Genomic DNA, 14729 nt, shown 5'->3' on the forward strand with positions numbered 1-14729 from the left:
ATAATGAAGTGAAGTGTTTGTCGAAAAGTTTTGCGAGGGAAAGGCAAAACATATATTTGGGAGAGACCGCAAAACATTTTTGCGAGGGAACGCAAAAACTTTCAAAAATATGTTTAACTATCACTCAGTTTTTTTTTCTCCCACCCATTTTTTTGTCACTATAACATCCCTTCCGGGTCTCCGTATAGATATTATTGTAAATCATCCTGTAGAAAATTTTAATTTAAAAGAGATACCAGTGATGGATGTACTTAGCAATATGTGTGTGTGTGTGTGTGTGTGTGTGTATATATATATATTAGGCTTGGGCGGTATCCAAATTTTGATACCGTCAAACCGCCTCCATATTTTACCCCGGTATCCGGTATTACCGGCGTAATAAAAAAATTATGACGTAAGGCTTAGACAGCGTCACCAAACTATTGGCTTAAGCCTAAACCAATCAGAAAATGAATACCTTCTATGCGACTTTATAGGCTCGCGGTCAGAGAGAGAGAGAGAGAGAGCAAGCGCCAAGCGACGCACAGGATCTCTCTCTCTCTCTTACACATACACACACACACACACAATCACACTATCTGTCACACACACACACACACACACACACACAATCTCTCTCTCACACGCACATGTACACAGCAGTGAACATGCACACACACACACACATACACACACACACAGTAGTGAACAAGTGCTCACTCACACACACACACACACACACACACATACACACACTCACACGCACAGACACACACACTCTCACAGACACACACACGCATACGCACACATGTTTTTTGATTGTCCGATATTCAAGCAATTTTGGTCACTCCTAAATTTTCATATATCTGCTTTTGCCAATGCTGTGAATTGCTTTAATCTAAAAGACATTATTTTTATTATAATAACCCAAAAGCTAAATCCCTGGAACGCATCATACATTTTTTTTATCTTATATGGCAAGTTTTTCATTCACAAACAGAAATTCACAAATAATTACTCATCATTTGCTCATTTTAGAATAGAATTTAACACTCTCCTAAAATCACTTTATCTTATTAACAATAAAAAAAATGTAAGATTCCTGAAATATTATGCAGATGTATTTAAAGAAGATTCTTGATTTTAGTTGCTTTCCTTATGGTGATTTGTTTAAGTGTCATTGTAATTTCATTCATTTGTTTAATTTAGTAATTTTATTATTATTATTAATATTAATACTTTAATTATATTAATATTTTTCCCTTTCTGTCTAATAGTATTATTTGTATTTGTATGTGATTTTAGATATTTTTTCTTTTGCCAAAAAAAAAAAAAAAAGTGAATCAACTGGAGAAAGGTTTGTTTAAAAGCTTTTACACAGATATAAAGCGATTGATTAAAGTTTCAGGTTTTTCATCCAATACTAAATGATGTACCCGCTGTTGAAAATATTATTTTAACCCTTTATACAACGTAATACTATTTTACTCAAAGTAAAGAGGACTATGGAACAACGTGAGTGTATTAAGAGTCTTAATGCAGGTTTAATTTTTTTAAATAAAATTATTTCACTTTATTCTAAGTATACATTACTATATATAAAAAAATGCAGTACTAATTTTAATCAGCTCAGTTGTGGCTGTTGTTTCTTGCTCGGACTTACCGGATTTATTTTTGTTAATTACTCTCATATAAAGAAACTGTTGAAGAGGAGTTATTTAGTTTCTGTTCATAGTTTTATTTATTTTAAACAGGACATTTTTATTGCTTTGTTAATTTTTAACAGGATAAAGTGTCCAAACGCAGAGAAAAACTATATATAATAAGTCATGACTAAGAGTAACTTACGTGGCAAAAAAGGTTAAAAAGACTTTTATTTTGGCGTGGGTTGTGACGTCATAAGCCTGCGCCGCTCCCGCGCTGTGATTCAACTGGAGAAAGGTTTGTTTTAAAGCGTTTACACTTATATAAACCGATTGATTAAAGTTTCAGTTTTTTTCATTCAGTGCTAAATTATGTACCTGCTGTTGACAATATTATTTTAACCCTTTATGCAACGTAGTACTATTTAACTCACAGTAATGAGGTCTATTGTTTGAATAAAGATAGGATAAACTTTTTGTCCCCGAGAGGAAATTTGTCTTGGGCAAAAAAAAGTGCTACACGTTGCTGTAAGCAGACAATTAAGTAAATAAAACAAACAACAATTAAGAACATACTCAAATAAAGTTTGACAGAAGTTACAGGGATGTAACAGTGTGTAATAAGTGTTTTTATGAAGGTTTAATTTATTAAATAGCATGTCATTCCATTCTAAGTATACATCACTATAAGAAATGGAGTACTAGTTTTAATCAGGTCATTTGTGGCTATTGTTTCTTGCTCTGATTTCTTTTTGTTAATGACTCTCATATAAAGAAACTGTTGAAGCAAGTGTTGAAGAGAAGTTATTTTGTTTCTTTTCATTGTTTTATTTATTTTAAACAGGACATTTTATTGTTTTGTTCATTTTAAGCAGGATAAAGTGTCCAAACACAGAGAAAAACTCCTGCTGAAGCGACTGATCTACACACTGTTATAAAGATGGCGTTTATTAAAGAGGAGAGTGAAGATGTGAAGATCGAAGAAACATTCACAGTCAAACAGGAAGATCTGCAGGAACAAACAGGTTAGTTTTAATTCTCAAAAACCAACTCAGTCATTTGATCCTCATTCAGATATATTTTAATAATAAGAATACTAAATTAAATCCATCTTGCAGCCCTGAGTGTGCTGCCTAGTTCTTTTAAATGCACATAAGCACTCATTGAAAGACAGGAATGAGTTTCATTTGTTACTTGTTCTCATTTCTTTTGTCATTCTTTTATGTATTATTAGTCTCCCATTTTCGCGCAGCCATTTGAATCTTTTTGGCATGAGACTTCCGGTCTTTCACTTCCATTCATTTTTAGACATTAAATACTGCTATTTTCACTGTTTGATGTTGAAAACTGATATTTCCTTAATATATTATTCTACTTGGTCTGTATAGTCATGCAAACATTTGCTTGTACAGCAAGTAGTTTGACCATTTTCTGCCGTTTATTATTCCTAGTCATTTCTCCCTTAGGCGACTGAATGGGAAGTTCTAAAACAATCGCGAAAACAGACGCACTTCCGCATTTTAGAATAAGGTCAATAAATCCAGCTTCTCTCTCTTTCTCTCTCTCTCACATACACACACACACACACACACACACACACACACACACACACACTATACTCCATATATAAGGCAGAAACTTTTTTGCACTGAAACTGATAATCAATTTTAAAAATCACAAATCTCTTCCCAACAGGGAAATGTAATGGTGATGTGGGAATGGTGATCCCCCCCAAAAAATACAATAAACAAATATTAAACAAATATGTTTGTCACTTGTTTTTAAGCAGTTAATCTTGGGCGCCAGACAGAATATCTGTCAAAATACATTTCAAACAAAATATACCACGGCTAGCTCTCACCACCAGTTACAAATAATAAAAAAAAAATAAATAAATAAAATACCAAACAATGAGAACCAGAAAAAACTCAGATAATTGCTGTAATTGTCTAAATAAAGTTTGTATTAGTCAATAATAATAATAAAAAATACTTTTCACACACAAACAGTATCTACAACAAAACAAACAATATAACAATGAAACGCAGAACCCTCAGCACTTATAACTCAAATGAAAGAAAAAAAATGCAAATGATTTCAGGCCAGCAGATTCGTCACATCTGAAAACGGGGAAAATAATAATGATAACAATAGTACGGGGAGAAAACAAAACAAGAGAAACAAAATGAGCATTTGGGCAAAGAAAACAAAAACTTTTGCTTCTTACCCACGGAGTGGAGGGGTCAAGGGACATGAGTGGGGAATGGCGAATGTGGATGTGAAGGTTGAGGGTGTTGTTGAACCCAGCCGGTGAGTTGGCAGCTGACTCCATGCCAGCGAGAAAGATAAATCGGTGAGTTGATTTTGTTCAGGACACACTGCACTGAAGTCTTTTGTGCAGTGGCGTAGCGCAAAATGCGGAGGCCCCCCTGCAGGGATCGCTGACGGGGCCCCCTGATGAAGTTTGGGGGGGGGATGGATGCGTCATACGTCAATTTGCATATCACTGACGTCATCACGTTCTACTGTTTCTGTTTGTTTAACAGCCTATGGTTAATAAAGGGGTATTTATAATTGCACTACACTTTATAAAAGCATGTTTATTTAACTAAATGTATTGCTGTTTGAATACAGTATGTCATTATAGATGTGTAGTGAATGTGCAGTAATCTCTCATATGTAATAAACTCAGACAAGTTTAGAAACTGTCACTAAAATATCTGTGATTGTGAACAAGAAAAGAATAAACGGTCCAATTAAATTGTTAAAATAAAGGAGAAGTAGATCGGATTGACTGTACAAGGGAAATACCTTCACACTGCCTGTGCTAAACCATTTGTCGTCGGTACGCAGAGGGGTGATCTGCTCTCGGGCTGCAGGTGGGAGAGCCTGCTGTACAAGGACTGACTAGGCCGCCTGTCAGTGCTGTGAGGCGGGGGAGGGGCCGGCGGCATCACACGCAGCTCGTTGAGAAGAGTAGGGACGGTACAGTATGGACAAATGACAGTCTACAAAAAAAATCTCCAATAACACACAAAAAAGTCGATAGATTTGTCGCTAGGGGGGTCTGAAAAATCGCTAAATCTAATGACAAAGTCGCTAAGTTGGCAACATTGGCGGCAAGCAATCAGAATGAAGTAGTCCACCGCTTGAGAGGTGTTCAGAGAACACAGACCTGTGAACTTTGGTTCCGACCACAGTTGTTCCCAAGAGTTTGATTATTGCGGTTGCCGAATTATCAATTATTGAAAATCGCAACGACGCGGGGCCCCCTAATCACGCGGGGCCCCCCCGCGGTGCGTGCCCTGCGGGCCCGTCCGCTACGCCACTGCTTTAGTGACGCACACATTCAACGACGTCACGTGCACTTCAGTAACAAGACAGCGGTATTTGCTCTGTTGCTTCAATACATACTTCCGCTTTTTGTTTCTCACAGCCAGTCGTTAAGTTTACACTGTTCATCTCGACCCGACTTCTCTACTCGTTTCCCCACACTGCAACAGTTCAGTCAACCTCTCTTTCTTCTACACACCACATAATGCTGCCTTCTTTAACTCTCCTCCTCCTCCTTTATTCTCTCACCCATTTCCTTTTTGCCGTCACAAAGAACACCAACAATCATAAATTCATGAATATGTGCTGTCATGGCTTTGCAATAAAAAATGTTCTTATAATAGAGGTCAATGGAGAAAAAACAGCCATGAATATAATGAAAAGGGAGTAAATTTGCCCAGAGTGTATTGAGGTTTTTAAAAAAATTTTTAAAGCATTTTCCCATTGATGGGGACTTCATTGTGTCTTGATGAATTTATTACTCTCTTTTATATGCTTATTTGAGTGATTTCCATGTTGTTGTTGTTATTATTATTTATTGTATTTTATTTGCACTATAAAAATTTTTATAATCGAGGCCAATGGAGCATTTTTCCAGAATATGTCAAAATAAGATGTCCCCAAATATCAGTCCATTTGCTGAAACACTGAGAACGTTTGGGCCAAATTAAGCCTCAAAATCACCCCAGAATGGATGAAAATTACCCAACAGCACACAAGGGGAAAGGTGCACATTCCAGCCTTTATGCAGATGCTGTACAGGTATGTCTCATATCTGTGAGGCAAATATTCAGCTCTTACCCCAGAACTTTTTTTCCTGATACATTTACCAGTCAGGCACACAATGAACAAGTGTTCCCTGTCTGCTTTACAAATCGTAGAAATCTTTGTTTTATCAATATGACCAAAATGACTTTTATGAAAAACTCTGAAAACTGGAATGACACTGTTTAAATTTACTATAACTTCTATGTTAAGCGGCTTTGACACAATTTACATTGTAAAAGCAATAGATAAATAAAGATGACTTGAATTGTATCTGCTTAAATGTGTACACTGTTACGACCCTGTCTTCTCTTTCCTACCTTTCGGTGGCCTCGCCATGTGACGTCACCGTTAATTAGTTAATTTATGGGTGGAGAAAGTATATATTTGAATTTTTTGTGAAGAACGGCACTTCCTCTGGTGGACCGTTATTCCACAGAGAGGTAATTTTGCTCCAACTCTTTTGTGTTGCCGTCTTATGTTTTGTTTTGTATTAGTTGAGAGAATTTCACCTGCTTTCTTATTTATTTCAAATCCCTAGACAGTTTGTTATACTTTATTATTCCCTTTAATAAATGTTTTTTTCATTATATATCTTTTTGTGTGTCTGATCCTTTTTATGGTACGGTCGGGAGCGAGCTGGCCGTAACATAAATTGGGTGGCTCGTCCGGCATTCCTTTATGCGGGTGAGTAGTTTTTTTTTGGATTGGCTCTTCACCTTTATATACTAGAAACTCCGGTTAGAAAGAGTGTATCCAGCTGGGTTGTGAATACAATCCTTCCATCGGTGCACTGTTTGTTGTTTTGTTTATTATTTTGCCTTTCTTATTTTTGGAGGTTATCCTAGGTGGAGATTTTAATCTCTGTCGGGGGTACGCTTTCGGACTTTTGGTCTAAAGACCGATTGTCACTGAGCTCAGCGTTTAATGCCGCCCCGAGCCCGGTACACCTCTGAAGACTAGATAGGAATTAGTTAGTTTTCTTCTTAGATAGGAGCTGGAGTTTCTCTGAGTATAAAGGTGAATATATTTTGTTACTGACGGCGTTTGTGATTCGTGCGCTTCTCTCTTCCTCGCGTACCTACCGTCCGACTTGTGGTAAGTCTTTGAAGTTTTTTGTGAATGGGTAGATGCGTAACGTTCAGTTGTAGTTCATTCCGAAGCAGTGGCTTATGGGAATTGTAGTTTTTGTACAGAGGGCAGTTTCCGGGTGAGTACGGGAGTGTTTGTTTGTTTATTTGTGTTGTATCCGTGAATGCTAATACAAAAATGTCTTCAGTACTCGATGATTTTTTTGCTTGTCCCTCGGAAGCTTTAATTGAGCGTTGTACAAAGGAAGAATTAATACAAATTGCCGAGCGTTTTAGCATCGATCTCACTACACATGATAAGAAAAAAAAGGACACCCTTATAACAACTTTGAAACGATCTCTGGTTGAAAGGGGAGTTTTAGAGGTAAGAACTGCTGTTCTTTGTGAATCTTCAGTGTTTTCTTCCTGTGATATTGATGTGGAAAGTGAGTTAAAATTCCCAGAGATGTCAATACAAGAGAAACAGCTGTATTTAGATGCAGAAAAGCTCCGTGCTGATCGCGAGGGTCGCGCTATGAAAGAGAGAGAAACAGAATGGGAATTTGAAGCTAGGAAACTAGAACAACAGTTGTCTGTACGAAAATTGGAACTTGAGTTAGAGAGAGAACGGGAAGAGAGAGCGTTTCAGTTAAAGAAGTTGGAGTTGGAATTAGCAGCAAAACGAGCGGAAACACCGCGAGCTGACGTGCATCCGGTGCCAGAACAGTCGTCTGCATTAGTGTTTGATGTTCATCGTAACATGAGATTAGTTCCGCCATTTTCTGAAAAAGAGGTAGAAAAATATTTTGATCATTTTTAGCGTGTTGCTTTATCGCTGAAATGGCCAAAACAGTTTTGGACTTTGTTGTTGCAGTGTGTTTTCACAGGAAAAGCTCAAGATATTTATTCTGCTCTCACCCTGGAACAAAGTGGTGAGTATGAAACTGTGAAAACTGCTGTATTGCATGCATATGAACTGGTGCCTGAGGCATATCGTCAAAAATTTAGAAATTTAATCAAAACTGAAAATTGTACATTTGTTGAATTTGCAAGGGAAAAAGAGAGTCTATTTGAGCGATGGTGCACTTCAATGAAAGTTGAAACTAAAGAGCAGTTAAGAGAATTGTTACTTCTAGAGGAGTTTAAACACTGTGTTCCTTCTGCTGTAGCTACTTATTTAAATGAACACAAAGTGAGTAAACTTGCAGATGCTGCCATTATGGCTGATGAATTTGTTTTAACTCATCAGGGCACATTTAGTTCAGCCAGTTTTCGAAGTGACATGAATAAGTTTAGGTCTTGTCAAGTTAAACAAAAGCCTGCTGTGGTTGGACAAAATATAAGGGCACCTGTTGTTGGTAATATTGGAAAACCCACTGTTTCAAGAGACCTCATCTGTTTCTATTGCAAAAAGTCTGGCCATAAAATTTCTGAATGCCCTGTTCTGAAAAAGAAAGAGAAATTTTCAAAACCTGTTTCTCTTGTCGCCCCATCGACTGTAGATGACACTTTCATAGAAAGTGCTGGTCATTTATCTCATTCCTGTGGTGCATTGTTTGACCAAAAGGTAAATGATTTTGTTGATTATACACCCTTTATCACTGAAGGAGCTGTGTCTTTATTAGGTTCTGAGGAAATGGTCCCTGTGCGTATCCTCCGAGACACGGGATCAGCACAGTCATTTCTTTTGGAAGGAGTGTTGCCTTTAAGTTCTGAAACTGCTACTGGAACTTGTGTATTGGTAAGAGGTTTTGAAATGGGATTTGTTGACGTGCCATTACACCGAATTCATCTTTCCTCAACCATAATCTCTGGTGATGTTGTAGTTGGTGTTCGATCTGCACTTCCAGTTCCTGGAATTACATTTATTTTAGGAAATGATTTAGCTGGGGGAAATGTTTGGGGAGAGAGTAAGGTGACTGCTTTGCCCATAGTAATATCTGCACCTAGTAAATCTGATGTTGAAAAGAGTAACATCTTCTCTAATTTGTTTCCAGCCTGTGCAGTCACCCGATCGATGGCAAAACAACTGCCTGAAAACCAAGCTACAGATGTTTCACTTGGTAACACTTTCTTTTCCACTGTTGATTCGGGTGAATTTACATGTGATCTGCCAGAGAGTCCTGAAAAAGACAAAAATATCTGCTCTTCACTATCCCCTGATCTGGAGGAACTTACAAATTCACCCCAAAGTCTAGACTCTGATGCCACTGAGGTCTTACATACTGCTTCTTCTGATGTTGATAAGTATCCTTTAACTTCTCTGTTGCAGGTTCCCAGAGAGGAACTAATTCATGCACAGCAGCTTGATGACACATTGAAAACCGTAGTCTCCCAAGCAGGGTCTAATATGGGTGATCTTTCTTCTTATTTCTTTGAAGATGGTCTACTTTGTCGGAGAGTAGCCATGTTTGATGATAATTTAAAGTCTAGAACCCAGATTGTAGTCCCTCTTGCTTTTAGGGAATCTGTGATGCAGTTAGCCCATCAAGGACTCGCTGGTCATACAGGCGTTCGGAAAACCTATGATCGTATTATGCGACAGTTTTACTGGCCTGGAGTAAAACGAGATGTGGCCAGATTTATACGTTCCTGTCACACATGTCAACTTACTGGTAAGCCAAACCAAAAAGTGCCAACCGCTCCATTACAGCCTATTCCTGTGACATCTAACCCTTTTGACCATTTGATTATTGATTGTGTTGGTCCTTTACCTCGTTCCAGGGCTGGTCATCACTATCTCCTTACCATTATGTGCCTGACTACTCGTTATCCTGCGGCTTACCCACTGAGATCTATAACTACGAAGTCCATTCTGAAGGCCCTTACTAATTTTATGTCTATATTTGGTATCCCCAAAGTGATTCAATCAGACCAAGGTTCTAACTTCATGTCCAAACAGTTCGCAAAAGCCCTCCGTCAACTTCGAGTTAAACACAATATTTCTAGTGCATATCATCCACAGAGCCAGGGAGCGCTTGAAAGATTTCACCAAACCCTGAAGTCTCTTTTAAGGTTATATTGTGTGGAGCTCGATGGTGATTGGGAAGAAGGCCTGCCATGGTTGCTATTAGCTATACGTGAGGTAACTCAAGAAAGTATTGGCTTTAGCCCAAATGAATTAGTTTTTGGACATGAAATACGAGGGCCCACTACTGTTTTGGCTGATGTGTGGCATTCATCCAAACCTCCAGACAACCTTATAGATTATGTAAGTGGTTTTCGTCGTAGACTTTATGAGATGCAAGCTGTTGCTAAAAAGAAATTGGGTAAGTCACAAAAGAAAATGCAGCAACACTTTGACAAGAAGGCCAAATTTCGGAGTTTTCAGACAGGTGATCAGGTTTTAGCGTTGTTGTCTCTTCCTACTAATCCATTCCAAGCGAAATTCACTGGACCTTACAGCGTAGCTAAACGTCTTTCGGACAATAATTATTTGTTGAATACTCCTGAACGTCGGAAGAAAGTTCAGGTTTGTCACATTAATTTGTTGAAACCTTTTGTTGCTCCTTTTTGTTCTGCCTCTGTCAGTGTGGCGCCCCTATGTGATCATTCTGGTTTAGAACATCTCTCTGTGTTCCCTTCTCTGTCTTGCAGTATGGGTGAGGACTTATCTGAGAAAAATGAGGATGGGAGTCTTCTGTCCCAAGGGAAAATAGATGGACGCCTTAACAACTCTCAGATTCTTTCTGATTTGTCTGGCCATCTGTCTTATTTGACGGAAGATGAGAGAAATGACATCATTGAATTAGTGATGTCATTTCCTTCACTTTTTTTGGATGTCCCTGGTCGCACTACTGTCATTGAACATGACATTGATGTAGGAAATTCTTGTCCTATCAAACAAAATGCTTATAGGGTCAATCCAATAAAACGAGAGCTTTTAAAAAGAGAGGTGAACTACCTACTTGCTCATAATTTGGCTGAACCAAGTTTTAGTTCCTGGAGTTCCCCTTGTGTATTGGTGAACAAACCTGATGGTTCATATCGGTTTTGCACCGATTATAGAAGATTAAATTCTTTTACCAAACCAGACTGTTTTCCCTTGCCTCGAATAGATGACTGTGTAGATCATGTTGGCTCTGCCAAATATGTAAGTAAGTTTGATCTACTTAAGGGCTATTGGCAAGTACCTTTAACTGCTCGGGCAAGAGAATTATCTGCTTTCGTTACCCCAGACTCTTTCCTTCAATACACTGTGATGCCTTTTGGGGTCCGTAATGCCCCCGCAACATTCCAACGATTGGTTAATCGTGTATTGCATGGAATGTCTGGATGCGAGGCTTATCTTGACGATGTCGTTTTGTATAGTTCTACCTGGTCTGAACATCTTGATCAAATCAAAGACCTATTTTCATGTTTGGCAGAGGCTAATTTAACAATCAATCTTGCGAAGTCCGAATTTGGAAAAGCCACAGTCACCTATTTGGGTAAAATAGTGGGAAACGGGTACGTTAAACCAATTGGAGCAAAAGTTGAAGCCATTTGTAATTTTCCAACTCCCAGTAATCGGCGTGAATTACGACGATTTCTTGGGATGATTGGTTACTACCGGAGTTTTTGTAAAAACTTTGCTAGTATCGTTTCACCTTTGACTGATTTATTGAGTCCAAAAATTGAGTACCAGTGGTCGGAGACATGTCAACAAGCCTTTGAACATTGTAAGGCCTTGTTAGCTAGTTCCCCAGTTTTGACAGCTCCCAACTTTGAGAAGTCCTTCCGTCTCGCAGTTGATGCTAGTGGTTGTGGTGCAGGCGCGGTTCTTTTGCAAGAGGATTTAAATCAAGTAGAACACCCTGTAAGCTACTTTTCAAAAAAGTTTAATCGTCATCAACAGGTTTATTCCACCATTGAAAAGGAAGCCCTTGCTCTTGTTCTGGCTGTACAACATTTTGAGGTTTATTTAGGGTCGATCGCCGCACCGATTGTTGTTTATACTGATCATAACCCCTTGGTTTTTTTAAATCGGATGAAAAACCGAAACCAACGAATCATGCGATGGAGTCTAATTTTACAGCCTTTCCATCTTGAAATTAAGCATGTGCGCGGGAAAGATAATGTGATCGCGGATACACTCTCTAGAGTATAGCTATTCATATTGCATGTTTCACTCTTGTTGTTCTTTTGCACTTCTAGGGCCCAGAGGTGTTGGAAGAGGAGGAAGAGTGAGCTGTTTTATGAAAGGATGTATTTCTGTTATTGTTTGCTAATTTTTTTTTCTTTTTGATTCTTTGCAGAATCTTTTTGAGGAGGGAGGTGTTACGACCCTGTCTTCTCTTTCCTACCTTTCGGTGGCCTCGCCATGTGACGTCACCGTTAATTAGTTAATTTATGGGTGGAGAAAGTATATATTTGAATTTTTTGTGAAGAACGGCACTTCCTCTGGTGGACCGTTATTCCACAGAGAGGTCATTTTGCTCCAACTCTTTTGTGTTGCCGTCTTATGTTTTGTTTTGTATTATTTGAGAGAATTTCACCTGCTTTCTTATTTATTTCAAATCCCTAGACAGTTTGTTATACTTTATTATTCCCTTTAATAAATGTTTTTTTCATTATATATCTTTTTGTGTGTCTGATCCTTTTTATGGTACGGTCGGGAGCGAGCTGGCCGTAACAACACGTTAATGGACCAAACAAAATATGATCTGATTTATTTTACATTTAATGTGCATCAAAATTACAGTGTGTGAAGCCAATGTTTCCAGTGTCGTTTCACTTTTCAGCTTTTGATGAGAGTTTTTAAGACTTAATGAAAACTAATGTTTTATTTATTTCAGACCTAATTGAAGAGAATGAGGAGAATAAAGAGGAGGAACATCATGTCAAAATTGAGGAAAAAACTCATTTACAGACTGATGGTGTTTTAAAAAGGAGAGACAAGAATCGTTTCACCTGCACTCAGTGTGGAAAGAGATTGGCAAGCAAAAGCAAACTTAAGATTCACATGATGATCCACACTGGAGAGAAACCATTCACATGCACTCAATGTGGGAAGAGTTTCAACATATCATCTCACCTTAATCACCACATGAGGATCCACACTGGAGAGAAGCCATTCACATGCGCTCAGTGTGGGAAGAGTTTCAACCAATCATCTCACCTTAGTTATCACATGATGATCCACACTGGAAAGAAACCATTCACATGCACTCAGTGTGCGAAGAGTTTCAGCCACTCATCACACCTTAATCTACACATGAGGATCCACACTGGGGAGAAACCATTCACATGCACTCAGTGTGGGAAGAGTTTCAGCCAATCATCACACCTTAATCTACACATGAGGATCCACACTGGAGAGAAACCATTCACATGCACCATTTGTGGGAAAAGTTTTAACTGCTCATCACACCGTAATCAACACATGAGGGTCCACACTGGAGAGAAACCATACACATGCACTCAGTGTGGAAAGAGTTTCAGCAAATCATCATCCCTTAATAAACACGTTGAACGAACTCATGGGCATATTGCAGTGGTCAACACAAGCTGAATCTGAAATCCTGGGCATCTGCAAATTGTCTCTGTCATTAAACTGGCTTAAGGGCTTAAACCATCACGATAACAAAGCACCAATACTTTGGCCGCAGATGTTCCAGGTACCCTTCAGCAAAATTAGTAAATGATTTAAACTAAACAAAGGGGCTTTACAGGATTTTCAGCAGGAACCGCCTCACGAGACTTTTAAATGACTCCTCTACATGGTCATGTGCTTTGGGCACATCCTGTCAGATGCACAATTTCATAGAGACAAAGAGATCTCTAGAAACATTAATGCATACAAATGAAAGACAATCTCTTAAAATATTAGAATGTTTTAACCCTTAAAGCAGATTAAATTGATCTGTGGTGTCTGAAATGTATGATATCTGGTCTTTAATGAAAGCTAGTGACATTTGCAATCTGTTGGTGTAAATGAAAAACTAGTAGTACAAACAGTATTCATCTTGTAACATTTGATGTAAGATAATTTTAATCTTGCAAGAGTTTTACCATGTAAAATTTACATGCAGTGTGTTAATAATTGACCCTTTCTACGTCGGCACACGGTGTGGCCCCACCCTTCATGGCAACTGCTCATTGGCAGGCAGTGCCATAGGGATGGATCAGACCAGGTCACTTAAAAACACCCTGCAACAAAGAAACTTTGCTTTGAAACCGCACGAACTTCCGCAAACCGACTTTCAGCAGTCCGTCACCTCAGTAACCCAGAACTACCCACCCACGAGCGAGGGAATTCCAAGGATGTCACAGAAGCCACCAGCCAATCAGGAGCACTGTGTTTCCCCAAGGCCAACTGGTGAGGGAGATTCATCTTCAGCAAAGGTGCAAGTAACAAACAAACGTTGTCTCTTGCTGATCTGGAGCAGATTGATCGTAAGCAGTTAAAGATAAGCCATATCTCTGCTTTTGTGGTTTCTCAGGTGTGATTCTAAGATCTTGTTAGAAGTTTGTAACGAACAAACGTTACATGCTTTGTGTTACAAGGTGGTGTTACAAGTTTTAGAATGAATTTGGGATGGTTGTTAACTCTTTACATCCTCTGAACTGCCTCTGTGTGTGCGAGTTTGTTTGTTGTTTGCTTATTACGTAGTTAGTTTCATGTATCGTAGTGTAGCTCAATAAATCTTTGTTCTCATTTTGTAAGAATTGTGTTCTTGTTTATGTGCTTCTAAGTCATTGCCTTGAGCTGTAGATCTTGTTACCTTGCTAAAAGTTAACCCAATACTGTGTTATGTTATTACCGTTGGCCATGTAAATAATATTAACAAGATTGGTAAGATACAATGACTTCAATTTGCAAGACAAATGGTAGATAAAGTGTGAATCTTTTAATCTGATTCAGTCTGACACAATTGAGTTAAATCAATGATACAAATCTTTAAGATCCGGTACATTGAAATGAGCTAATAAACCCTGGTCGATCTTAAAATGTAGG

The 14729-nt window shown here is 38.5% G+C and overlaps 1 protein-coding gene across 5 annotated transcripts; it reads left to right on the top strand.

Moving 5' to 3' along the window:
* The first annotated feature begins 1869 nt into the window (after positions 1–1869).
* Positions 1870–14440, top strand: LOC137491268 (uncharacterized). Of its 5 annotated transcripts, none has more exons than XM_087249460.1 (4): positions 1870–2150; positions 2467–2647; positions 12568–13113; positions 13197–14440. In XM_087249460.1, exons 2-4 carry the CDS (start codon positions 2563–2565, stop codon positions 13229–13231), a joined length of 666 nt encoding a protein of 221 aa, XP_087105586.1. In that variant the 5' UTR covers positions 1870–2150; positions 2467–2562; the 3' UTR covers positions 13232–14440. The 5 variants fall into 5 exon arrangements, with proteins under 5 accessions (XP_087105586.1, XP_087105587.1, XP_087105589.1 ...); XM_087249461.1 differs by having other exon boundaries at positions 1870–1920; positions 2495–2647; XM_087249463.1 differs by having other exon boundaries at positions 1870–1920; positions 2498–2647.
* The last annotated feature ends 289 nt before the right edge of the window (positions 14441–14729 follow it).

The sequence above is a fragment of the Danio rerio genome, chromosome 4 (genome assembly GCF_052040795.2).
Source record: "Danio rerio strain M-AB ecotype USA chromosome 4, GRCz13ab, whole genome shotgun sequence".
NCBI lineage: Eukaryota > Metazoa > Chordata > Actinopteri > Cypriniformes > Danionidae > Danio > Danio rerio.